The 12,868-nt window shown below is 35.8% G+C and overlaps 1 protein-coding gene across 2 annotated transcripts; it reads right to left on the bottom strand.

Annotated features, from left to right (window-relative positions):
• Positions 1-809: 809 nt before the first annotated feature.
• LOC145165318 (ubiquitin-conjugating enzyme E2-17 kDa) lies at positions 810-2,506 on the bottom strand. 2 transcript variants are annotated; one of them, XM_079084035.1, is made up of 5 exons: positions 2,369-2,506; positions 2,113-2,207; positions 1,492-1,619; positions 1,296-1,400; positions 810-1,179 (listed from the first exon to the last, which is right to left on the bottom strand). In XM_079084035.1, exons 2-5 carry the CDS (start codon positions 2,180-2,182, stop codon positions 1,036-1,038), a joined length of 447 nt encoding a protein of 148 aa, XP_078940161.1. In that variant the 5' UTR covers positions 2,183-2,207; positions 2,369-2,506; the 3' UTR covers positions 810-1,035. The 2 variants fall into 2 exon arrangements, with proteins under 2 accessions (XP_078940161.1, XP_078940162.1); XM_079084036.1 differs by having other exon boundaries at positions 2,386-2,500.
• Positions 2,507-12,868: the final 10,362 nt, after the last annotated feature.

Below are 12,868 nucleotides of genomic sequence, written 5' to 3'. Positions count from 1 at the left end.
TCGTTTGAGCTGAAAAATATGGAATACTGTATGAATGTGTGTGGTGTCCGGGTGTTTGGAGGGATTTGGGCCCAGTCCTGGCCCAAAACCGCTTTAACAAGGATCGGTTCATCGGTTATTGAAGATATGGTCGTGGTCATGTGATGTCCCATTCGTATTCAACGTGGCAGGTTAGCCAATTTTAAAAGGGACCGGTTAACTAATTCAGCCCGGCCCAAAACCCAAAATTGGTTGAAAAAACCCAATTTTATAAGCAAATGGCTATATAGCAGTTTAAGGCAATTTTCGGAAAATATTTGAGCTTTTACCTACTTTGATGTGTACAAGTGAGTGGATTGTTTACATGAATCACAATAAAAAAAACGTTCTTTAAGTTCGTATTTTGCGCAAACTATGTGTTCTCGAATTGTCAACTTCAGCCAGGATTTAGTTCTTGAATAGATGACATTTTTCTTGTATATATTATCCTTAGTAGTTAAACAAATTTACCTATGACTACTAAATAAACACATACAAAGCTAGGTCGAACCTATGGAACACAATGACACAACTAATCAAAATCAAAATTAATAAAATAACCTAGAGAATTGTCTCACGTGCTTTTCCACTTGGAATTGTACTATACTTGTTCATGGCGTCAAAATTCTAATAAACAGTATTAGCGAATGCCTTAGAATTTAACTATCATCACAATGAGAGCGAATAGTAAGTTTCTTAAGTTTTTTCTTTTTGTACTTATAACGATATATACATGACAGCAATAAAAAAACTTGTGTATCTCACATAAACTGCAAGCAAGAAACAAGAGCTATGCAAATCGAACAAGATTAAATTGTTCAGGAAAGGAAAGCAAATAAACAAAAATATTTAAGGTGGAGCATGTTTGTTACCTTTACCTTTTAAACCCTCTTTATCTTACATAAAACATAATTCACACATTTTTCATTCATTACTCATTTTAGTCATTACATTTTTTTTTTCTTGAGAAAAAAAGTAGCAAAAGGAAAAGGACGACTTGAGTTTGAGAAACTACTACTAGCCCATGGCATACTTTTGGGTCCAGCTTCGTGCAGTTGTCTCATACTTGCTCCTATCCGTCTTGTACATGTGAGCAATCTCCGGCACAAGAGGGTCATCAGGGTTGGGGTCCGTCAACAACGAGCAAATCGACAGTAAAACCTAATTTCATAAAATGACCATTTTACCCCTCATATTTATTTCAACAAACAATTTTCACAGGATTCATCATTTGGGGGAGGAATGGTGTCTGAATACATTAAGTCTAAAGTACAAACCTTGGAAATGGTTAAAGCTGGGCTCCATTGTTCCTTCAAAATATCAAGACAAATGCTGCCATTGCTGTTGATGTTCGGGTGGAAAACCTTTGTCCTGAAAGCCACCTATAAAAGAGATGTTTAAAAAGTTGAGTAAACAATATACTAATATATATGCAAAAAATAATGAATTCTTGAATAAGAGGTTATATTATACCTTAGGTGGCTTAAATGGATAATCAGGAGGGAAATGAATAGTAACTAGAAAAACTCCACCAGCATAAGGGCTGTCAGGTGGCCCCATGATTGTAGCTTGCCAGTGAAACATGTCTTCTGCCACTGGGCCTAAAATCACACTTACAGAAGAGAGGGTAAACCATATGAACTATGAACTATGAACAATTCAATTTTATCAAATTAGCTTACTATCAACATGCTAAATGGAAACAGAACTATAAAACATTAGATCATTGATGAGGTGAGCAGTGAAGATAGCAAATCATCAAGAAACTCACAAAGCCATGGAATGCCTAAATAGAGAGCTCATTTCATTGGTCAATCACATGTCAGCAGCTATACTAAGAAATCTTTTAACTACTTACACGAGAGATAAGATCATCTTCTCGGCAATTACCACACAACCACAAACAAAATCCAACAAGTCATATGATCCCCAAAGTTTAGCAACAACAACAAATCAAACCTAGGTTACATATATAAAACATTGATTCAACACACAATAAGACTACTTTGAGCAACAAAATACAAAGATCAAACACAAGAACTAGTAACAATCACAAAAAAAACAGGATCTAAACGATGGATGTGGATACGATACCTGCGCTGCAAGAGGTCGGAGGATCTTTCTGAAGATCCTTGAGTTCTTTCAAGATCCGCTTCGAAGCCATCACTCAAACACCACCCCAAGAGATCCTAGGATTTTCCGCAAACAAGAACCCTAAGTTAATCTTAGACTCAACTCAAAGGAACAACACATAAACATATCCATATACATACATACATACATACATACATACATAATATCTTCGCATATGTAGATTTAAGAGACGATTTAGAAAAAAACGGTTGATTACCTCGAAGATCCTCTCACCTCTGAAAATTAGCCGTCGTATTTTTTTTTCTTCTTTGTGAAAAATCGGAGGAAAATACGGAACTCGGAGAAAAGCCCCTTTTATAGATTATTCTCTCTTCTATCATTGTTCTTATCCCCCTCCTTCAGAACCGGCTCCACCCGACATTGTTTATATGTGGGTAAAAAATTAGGAAAATTGAACATTATAAGAATTTTAGAAAATACAAGGGTTTTAGTGTACTAAAAAAATAATATAATGATTTTTTTCATCATTTAATGAAAATACGTTGGGTTTTTCCGAGGTTTTCCCTTTAAGGGATAATCTTATATGTGGGGTGGTGACCCGGAGACTGAGTATCATCAGGCTTGAGGCATTTGAGGAAACGATATTTAGACTTATTTGGTTGTGGGTAATGTAATTTGGATGATCCGAGAGTTCGGTTTGTGTTTCGGAGCCAACGGGTATTTCGATAAAGTGTCAGTTTGGGCTTTTATGGAAATTAGATTTTTGTTCGGGAAGTTTTAAGGAAATTATGAGTTGATAGAAGTGTAGAGCTTCTCGTTACCTCTTTGTGGATATAAGGAAATTAAATGTTTAAAAAAACCATTATATTATTTTTTAGTACACTAAAACCCTTATATTTTCTAAAATTCTTATTTAAGGTTTTCTGATGGAGGGGGATAAGAACAATGTTATATTTCGTAATGTTTAATGTCATCGTTTTTCAATAAAATGTCTAATTTTATGCATTCATATTGCATATACTTCATATTATTATGTTTGTTTAGTTTTTTTTGTTAAATTAAAAAAAATGATTTTTTTTTCTTAAAATTCCGGAATTGTTCTTCAGATTTCGAACTTGTTTTTGAAATTCCAGAGTTTATTTTTTTTTTTCGAAATCTGAAATTTTAGTCCGGAATATGAACAGTACTCCGGAATTAGGCATTTTGGAGTACTGTTCATATTCCGGAATCCGGAATGTCATTTCGGAGTTAGTAAAAAAAATATTTTGTTCTTGATCTGCAATGTCTCATTCCGGATAAAATGGTTATTTTTGCAAAAAGAAAAAAGAAAAAAAAATGGTTATTTTTTTTTCAAATACACATTAAAAAATGGTTAAATTACTTAATTTCATAAAAAAAATTAACCAATTTATATTTAATCAAATGATTTAGATGTACAAATGAAAATATATTGTTAGATAAAGGTTGTGGATAGAAATAATAATTTTATTGTTTTAAACTTACGATCAAAAAACGTATATAATCTTCTTGAAATTGGTTCTACCACGCTCATATTCATTCAAATTAACCAAAAGAAATACAAACTACTAATCTTAATCTTCAAATTTTGAAAATTGATCTTCAATCTGGTTTAAACCTTAGAAAATAAGAGCCAACTCATTATACACAAAGGAAACTAGCAACAAAAGCATGAAGAAGGCAAATCCATTTCAAGGCAAATCTATCAAACACGAATATATTTCAACACAAAACCATAGTTGCAATCAGAGTAACCTTAGATTACTTGAAATATCCAATCCTCCTTATGTTTTGAATGAAGAGAAATATGGAAACAATCAACATACTTTTACACCCTCTAAACAGTAGCGGATTCAGACCAAAAATCAACGGGAGTAACACAATATAATAACAACGGTGGTCCTTTCGCGCCAGTGATTTTTTACAGTGGCAGTGGCCTGGATTCCTTCCGGGGACTATAACAACCGAAAAACAATAGCAGGTCTGTGGTGCTTGCTTAGTACTTAAAACAAACGATGTTTTTCTAGGGGATGTCAATAAAGATGAGAAATCTAATGGGTTAAAAGTGAAATGGGGTGAAAAATGAAAAACAGAAAAAGGATTGTTTAAGTGGTATATTAAGTTAAAGAAAAGACAAATATGTGAAATCTTTGAAAGAGAGGGTGCCAATATATATTCAAATGGGGCATGATGTCAAACTTATGAATAAAACAAATTTTTTTTATTTCCTAATTATAAGGTGGGATGCACTTGCAAGTGGGGGCCATGCACCCTACTACTTGTATATTATATCCGCCACTTCCTTTAAAGGAAGTGTGTATCGATGGATTTGTGGGGAAGGAAATGGGAGGCGACGGTCTTAAGGAAAAAGAAAGAAAATATGTAACGCCCTGTTCCGAATCGTTTCCTAATGCGGGGTGGTGACCCGGAGACCGAGTATCATCAGGCTTGAGGCCTTTGAGGAAATGATATTTAGACCCATTTGGGTGTGGGTAATGTAATTTGGATGATCCGAGAGTTCGGTTTGTGTTTCGGAGCCAACGGGTATTTCGATAAAGTGGCAGTTTGGGCTTTTATGGAAATTGGATTTTTGTTCGGGAAGTTTTAAGGAAATTATGAGTTGATAGAAGTGTAGAGCTTCTCGTTACCTCTTTGTGGATATAAGGATCGTCGAAAACGAACTTATAACGAAGAAGTTATGGCCTTCGGAAGATTCATGGTTTTAGGGTTAAAGAAAGTATGTGGGGCGTACGCATGTGTACGCATGGTGTACTAGTGCTAAGGCCAGTACATGGTGCGTACAATGGTGTACGCTGGGCGTACTAAGCAATTTGATCGTGGGTGCTCTTAGGAGTAGGTTGGCGTACCAGAAGTACGTTGGGCGTACTCCAGTCAAACCCAAGCCCTAATTTAGGGTATTGGACCCTATTTAAGCTCCTTAACTCACCACCAAACCCTATTATCTTCAGCCTTCATCCCTCCAAACCCTAGAAACGAAACCCTTGCCCCCATTTGAGTGGTTTTTGAGCTTTTGGTGGTATTTCATGCTTTTTGGTGTTCATAGAGGAAGAAGGAACTTCTTGGAGAAGTGTGGGATTGCTTGAAGCTTTTGGATCCAGGCTTGTTGCATCTTGATCTACATTTTGGAGGTATAAAGTTTTTATCTTGATGACTCTAGGTGTTAGTTCTAGTTTAAGGAGTAATTTGGGTTCTTTTTGTTAGAAATATGGTTTAATGGCACTTGGAAATCTGAGAATCGTGATAAAACACTTTCAAATCGAAGTATTTGGGTGGTACTCCCAAATCCTCAATTGGATAAGACCCAGAGAAAATTAGAGAGAAAGAAAGAGAATGAGATGGTGTAATTTCGTGAGTACCAGAAAACTGACTAAAAATTGGTTATAAACCTTCATTGTCTGAAAAACTGTCAAAACTGTCATATAACAGTTTTTCTCAACAGTCAAAACTGTTATAAATCCGGGTTTTGTATAAGGATTAATGCTAAGTCAAAAACGGGTCAAATATTCAAAATTTGGATTTTCTGATGCATTTTTAATACAACAATATAACCCAAATAGACCCCAGCCAGGGGCGCTGCCCCCGAACCCCCGTTCGTTCAGGGGCTTCGCCCCTAAATGACAGTATACTTTGATACTTGATCAAACTTAAACAAATGTGTACTCCACGCTTTCTTTACTTGTTTAATATTTATCAAGATCATTTTTAGTCAACAAAGTAATCCCATTACACTTAAATAACATTGATGATAACAAATCACCAACAAACCTCCCCCATTTAAGTGTAATCTTGATTAACTTAAAATGAAACATAACACCAACAAAACTGATGCATAAATGAAATATCGTGACGATTGAATTTCACATTAGTATATTATTCATTCCAAATATTCGAATATTAGGGTGTCACTAAGGATTGAACCCTTTCTATTCTAAGTGAATACATGAAGATAATATACACAATAGTTTACATTCTCAAAGTTCTAACTTGACACTATATTTTACTAGCTTGTGTCCCATCCTTCAATAAGCATATCAAAGCCAAGTCCTAACTTCTTGAAGCAGCTAAACTTCATGCTTATATAGGTAGTTCTTTTGTTCTTACACCTGCAAATGCAATTTTTCAAAGAACTATTAAGAAATAAAATTTCAACCTCCTTAACTTGCAGTACTGAACACATACCTTGGGATGATAATAATAATGTGTTCCAATCTTCAAATATCAAGCTTTCCACATTGAATTCAACATCTAATATTACATTAGATGGGAATTGGGTATCTCAATATAAAAGATTTTAAATGGACTTTAAACCCATCCCTACAACCGCCTTGTGCACAAGATCTCTTGTTAACCCTTTGGTTAGATGATCGGCTAAATTCAACTGAGTTCTTACAAACTCCACAGATATCACACCAGTCATGATGAGCTCACGAATCATGCTATGTCTAACACCTAAATGTCTAGACTTTCCATTGTACACTTGACTATAAGCCTTAGCCAATGTTGCAGCACTATCACATCTGATAGAAATTGTAGATATCGGTTTGGGCCATAATGGAATTTCATAAATCAAATTTCTTAGCCACTCAGCTTCTTTACCAGCAGCAGACAATGCAACAAACTCAGACTCCATGGTTGAGTTAGTAATACAAGTCTGTTTCTTAGATGCCCAAGAAATGGCACCTCCTCCAAGAAGAAACACCCAACCACTTGTAGAGGAGTGATCCTCTAAGTTGTTAATCCAGGTGGCATCTGAATAACCTTCTAAAACAGAAGGATATCCACTATAAGTTAAACCATAATTCATGGTCCCTTTCAAGTACTTGAATACTCTACTCACAGCTTGCCAATGATGTGAACTAGGATTACTAGTATATCTACTAAGCCTTCCCACAACATATGCTATATCAGGCCTAGTACTAATCATGGCATACATTAGACAACCAATAGCCCTTGAGTATTCAAGTTGAGACACTGAGATCCTTTATTAGGTAGAAGCTTAAGACTAGGATCTATAGGAGTGCTAACAGGAGAACAATTCTCAAAGTTAAACTTTTTCAATATCTTCTCAATATAATGAGATTGAGAAATTAAAATCCCATTGTTTCCTTTTCTAATTCTTATACCAAGAATTACCTCAGCCTCCCCCATGTCTTTCATATCAAAACGAGATGATAAGAATTTCTTGGTTTTATCAACTTCTTCTAAATCAGTACCAAAAATCAACATATCATCTACATATAAGCAAATCATGACTCCTTTATACACACTTGTCAGCTTGGTTTAATGCAAAACCATTAGATAAGACAACATCATCAAACTTTTGATGCCATTGTTTTGGTGCTTGTTTCAAACCATATAATGATTTCTTCAACTTGCACACTTTGTGTTCATTTCCAGGCATCACAAACCCTTCAGGTTGTTTCATGTATATTTCCTCATCCAAGTCACCATTCAAGAATGTAGTTTTCACATCCATTTGGTGAATCACAAGATTATGTATAGCTGCAAGAGCTAATAATAATCTAATAGTAGAAATTCTGGCAACAGGAGCATAAGTATCAAAGAAATCAATGTCTTCCTTTTGTCTAAAGCCTTGGATAACCAATCTGGCTTTATACTTATCAATAGTGCCATCCACCTTCATTTTTCTTTTGAGGATCCATTTACATCCTAATGCCTTGCAACCATGAGGTAAATCAGTCAATACCCAAGTATTGTTATGCATGATAGAATCAATCTCATCATAAATTGCCTCTTTCCAGAAATGAACATCCCTAGAAGCCATAGCTTCACTGAAAGTCTTTGGATCCTCTTCAATATTAAAACAATATTGATGTTGAGAAATAGTCTCATTCCTTGTTCCTTCAACTAAATATAGTTGAAAATCAGATCCAAAAGACTTAGCTTTTCTAGCTCTGGTGCTTTTCCTAAGTTCAGGTACAGAACCTGCACCACTAGAAACCTCTTCAGCTTGAGTAGTACTCTTGCTGGAAGATTGATGAATCATGTCCCTTGGTCTAGGTATAGATGTAAATCTTTCTTCATCAAAGATAGCATCTCTTGACTCTATCACTGTGTTTACAGACACAGAGTCATTAGATTCTAAAACATAGAATCTATATGCTTTGGAATGCTCAGCATATCCAATAAAGATACAATCTATACCTCTCTCACCCAATGTTTTCCTTTTGGGTTCAGTGAGCCTTACAACTGCTCTACAACCCCAAACTTTGAGATAACTCAAATTTGGTACCTTTTATACCAAAGTTCATAAGGAGTATTCTTACTCCTTTTATTTGGAGTTCTATTCAAGATGTAACATGCAATTAACATTGCCTCACCCCAAAACCCTTCACTTAAACCAGAATATGACAACATGGAATTAAACATTTCTTTCAAAGTCCTATTCTTCCTTTCAGCTACACCATTTTGTTGTGGTGTATATGGAGCTGTGGTTTGATGTATTATTCCAGTTGATTCAAAATAAACTAGATCATAATACTCACCACCTCTATGAGTACGCAATAATTTTATTAATTCATTTTTATGAAGCTCAACTTGTTGTTTATAAATTTTAAATTTATCAAGTGCTTCATCCTTAGAATGTAGCAAATAGATATAACAATATCTAGATTCATCATCAATAAAAGTAATAACATACTTCTTGTTTCCAAGGGAAGGTGTTGCATGGAAATCACATAAATCACTATGTATAAGATCCAACACCTTGCTTTCCCTAACAACATCTTTGAAAGGTTGTCTAGTGATTTTAGTTAGCATGCATGTTTTACATTTTTCATTATTTTGCATATCAAAAGCATTTTTTAAACTCATTTTAGACATGTCTTTTAATCTCTTGTAATGAATGTGTCCTAGTCTAGCATGCAATAATTCAGATTTATGAAAATTATTGCTAGTACTACTAGAAGCCATGCAAACATAATTATCACTTGAAGGATAATTAATATTAAGCCTAATCATTCTATTACATATATAGCCAAATCTTATAAAAGAACCATGTCTTGACAAGATATACTTGTCACTTTCTAACACTTGTTTGTAACCACAATTATTTAATACAATTTCAGACACGAGATTCTTACGAATCCCTGGAACATATAAAACATTGTTCAAACACAAACATTTCCCAGAAGTAAAAGTAAGTAAAACATATCCTATGCCCTTGATTGGTTCAGTTGCAACATTTCCCATCTTCACAACATATCCATCTTCAATCGGTTGAAAGTCCTTGAACCAATATAGATCTTTGCAAACATGACTTGTTGCTCCTGAATCAACCCACCATGCAACTTTATCATCATGCACATAAAATGCTTCAGAAATCACAGAAATATAATTATGAATATATTTAGAATTCTGCAATGAAACATAAATCTGACCTTGTTGCTTTTCTGGATCCTTGGATCCACTTGGTCCAGTACCATCCTTATTCACTTTGCGAAGACGACAATCTTTCTTGAAGTGACCCGGTTTGTTACAATTCCAACAAACCAACTTATCCTTCTTGTTGGAAGACTTATCATCCTTTCCTTTAAACTTCCTTTTTCCATTAGACTTCTTGGGATTCTTTGAACTTTCTCCTTCCACCATGTTCACAGAAGAGGAACCAACTTGGTTCTTGCCTTTAGGATTGTTATCAAGTTCTTGAGTCCTTATGGACTCTTCAATCCTTAAATGGCTTCCAAGTTGAGTCAAAGTCAATTCCTCTTTGTTATGTTTCAGATTGTGTTTAAAATCCTTCCAGGAAGGGGGGAGTTTGTCAATTATCACATCCACATAAATGGCTTCATCCATTTTCAGATTGTGTTGAGCAAACTGTCCCAAAATCCTTAACATTTCATGGAATTGTTCCATAACAGGCCTGGAGTCAATCATCTTGTAACCCATAAAGTTACTAACAAGAAACTTCTTACTAGAAGCATCTTCAGCGATGTACTTGGATTCAAGAGAATCCCACAGTTCTTTTGCAGATTCGAAATTTTGATAGATATCAAAAAGAGAGTCAGACATACCATTGAGAATATGACCACGACATATATAATCATCATTTTCCCACTTTGATCTTCTTCTTGTTGCATCCAAAGGTTCATCTTCAACATATTCTAGTAAGACTGGCATGGGTGTACTCAGAACATACACCACTTTCAGAGTGGTAAGGAGAAACTTCATCTTCTTCTGCCATCTACGAAAATCTTGCCCTTCAAACTTGTTTAGTTTTTCAAACTTACTTGTCATTTCCTTCACAGAATCACCACTTGCCATGATCACAGATTACTTCGATTTTTGTTAGAAATATGGTTTAGTGGCACTTGGAAATCTGAGAATCGTGATAAAACACTTTCAAATCGAAGTATTTGGGTGGTACTCCCAAATCCTCAATTGGATAAGACTCAGAGAAAATCAGAGAGAAAGAAAGAGAATGAGATGGTGTAATTTCGTGAGTACCAGAAAACTGACTAAAAATTGGTTATAAACCTTCCTTGTCTGAAAAACTGTCAAAACTGTCATATAACAGTTTTTCTCAACAGTCAAAACTGTTATAAATCCGGGTTTTGTATAAGGATTAATGCTAAGTCAAAAACGGGTCAAATATTCAAAATTTGGATTTTCTGATGCATTTTTAATACAACAATATACGCTTGGACCCCAGCTCGACCCCAGCCAGGGGCTCTGCCCCTTGGACCCCGCCAGGGGCTGCCGCCCCCGGACCCCCATTCGTTCAGGGGCTTCGCCCCTAAATGACAGTATACTTTGATACTTGATCAAACTTAAACAAATGTGTACTCCACACCTTCCTTACTTGTTTAATATTTATCAAGATCATTTTTAGTCAACAAAGTAATCCCATTACACTTAAATAACACTGATGATAACAAATCACCAACACTTTTTAGTCCTTAGAGTCATCCTTGTGAGCATGAGCTATTCCAAGAGCTTAGAATGATGGATATTGGCCTTTGGGAGGTCTCTTGTTCATAAAAATGTCATCTTGATGAGTTATTTTGGACCATGCATGAGTTTGGATGTTTCTTATGGATATTATTAAGGATTTGGTCCCATTAAGCCATGCAAATGAGTAAAGTTGCCAACTTTACGTGTTAAGACGTCTTATTAGGGTCATATCTGAGTTTGGAAGTCATTGGCTTAACCATTAAGAGCTTAATATGGATTTTTGGTTTTGATGAGTACGATGGGCGTACGCTCAGCGTAATGAAGGTTTTGTGCTTCAGTCGTTTGTACTTTGTGCATCGAGGGTGAGTACATTGTGCGTACCATTCTGGTACGCGGGGCGTACTCCCTAATTTGCCATTTTGGGCTTTTTGATATTTGGGCCTTGTTGGGCCATTAGACTTCTAACTTTGGTTCATGGATAGACTTAGGGTTTTCTTGGAAGTAGGTCTATGATGGTTTTGGGGCCCAATCGGGTTATTGGCCATAATGGGCTTTTGTTGCTTTTGATGTGGGCGTTGGGTTGCCATTTTGGGCTTTTGTGCATTTAGGCTGGTCCATGGTTATGGAACAAGTGAGAAAAGGGTAAAATGATATTTTAACCCTTTAGGAGGTTGGTTTATGGAGTGGGCCTTGGATTTTGGATTATCGGGTTAATTATTGATTAAGATTGTATTTTTTGTTAGTTGGCGCGAGGTTATCCGGTTCAGCGGTCCGAGCAGTCATTTGGTTATCAGCGGATTGAGGTGAGTTTCCTCACTATGTTGATGGGTCGAAGGCACCAATGCCGACCCATGGTTTATTATGGTTAGAATGCTAGCTGTCTGCGTGACTCTGCATGTATGATATCTGATACCGGGCGATGCTCGATGCCAGGCGGAGCTTGATGAGTATATTGTATGCTAGTTATCAGTATGTGTTTTTATAATTATCGGGTATTACCAAATGTCGGGCGAGGCCCGATGATTAGTCTGTATGCTATTTATCTCTATGATTATGGCATGTGTTGTGTGTTTATATGTTTATATGTTTATATGTAAACCGGACGGGGCCCGATGCCAAGCGGGGCCTGTTGACTAACAGATATGTATACCGAGTGGGGCTCGATGTCGGGCGGGGCCCATTATGTGTTTCATATGTATGGTATATGGTATTTTGGGGAACTCACTAAGCTTTGTGCTTATGGTTTCTATGGTTATGGTTTCAGGAACTTCCGGTTCGAAAGGGAAGGGCCCGACTTGATCGCAGCGCATCCACCCATGTTTCCGCATTATGATGATTTTGGGATTGTACCCTGATAACTGTTTATTAGAAAAGTACTTTTGAATATTTGGTTAAGCAGATACTAAATGTTGACGTAAAGATAATTAATGTTTTGGTTGAATTAAAAATGAAATTTTACCTTATAATTTGGGTCGTTACAAAAGAGAAGCAACGAGGGTAGGTGGGTAATTGTTCATAAAAGAATGGTTCACAAAGGGGAGGTTGGATGAATGGTTCAAATCCTCCTCTTATTTGTTCTTGAGGCAAAAATATCTTATAAATTAAGGTATTGTGTTTGTCTTTATAAACTTTGTTTGGGAGTTTCAAAATTTTGTTAAAATCGCTTAAAATTGCCAATAACGCCTCAAAGTGCACCTTCAAAGAGTAATAAATTCAGTTGATCTGTTTGATGGGTTTTCAAGGTTACAAAATTATTAATAAAACATGATTGGCACAACGGAATTTCACATAAACAATTATGGGC

The sequence above is a fragment of the Lactuca virosa genome, chromosome 3 (genome assembly GCF_052849685.1).
Source record: "Lactuca virosa cultivar CGN04683 chromosome 3, Lactuca_virosa_CGN04683_v6, whole genome shotgun sequence".
NCBI classification, from domain to species: domain Eukaryota; kingdom Viridiplantae; phylum Streptophyta; class Magnoliopsida; order Asterales; family Asteraceae; genus Lactuca; species Lactuca virosa.
This window is presented reverse-complemented; position numbering and strand designations above follow the sequence as displayed.

Bases quoted from the DNA above. Each gene is read 5' to 3' on its own strand.
- LOC145165318 (XM_079084035.1), bottom strand. From the start codon at position 2,182: ATGGCTTCGAAGCGGATCTTGAAAGAACTCAAGGATCTTCAGAAAGAT. The intron at 1,401-1,491 runs GTATAATATAAC...TCTCTTTTATAG, and splicing joins ATCCATTTAAGCCACCTAAG to GTGGCTTTCAGGACAAAGGT. The intron at 1,180-1,295 runs GTTTGTACTTTA...TTATGAAATTAG, and splicing joins CAGCTTTAACCATTTCCAAG to GTTTTACTGTCGATTTGCTC.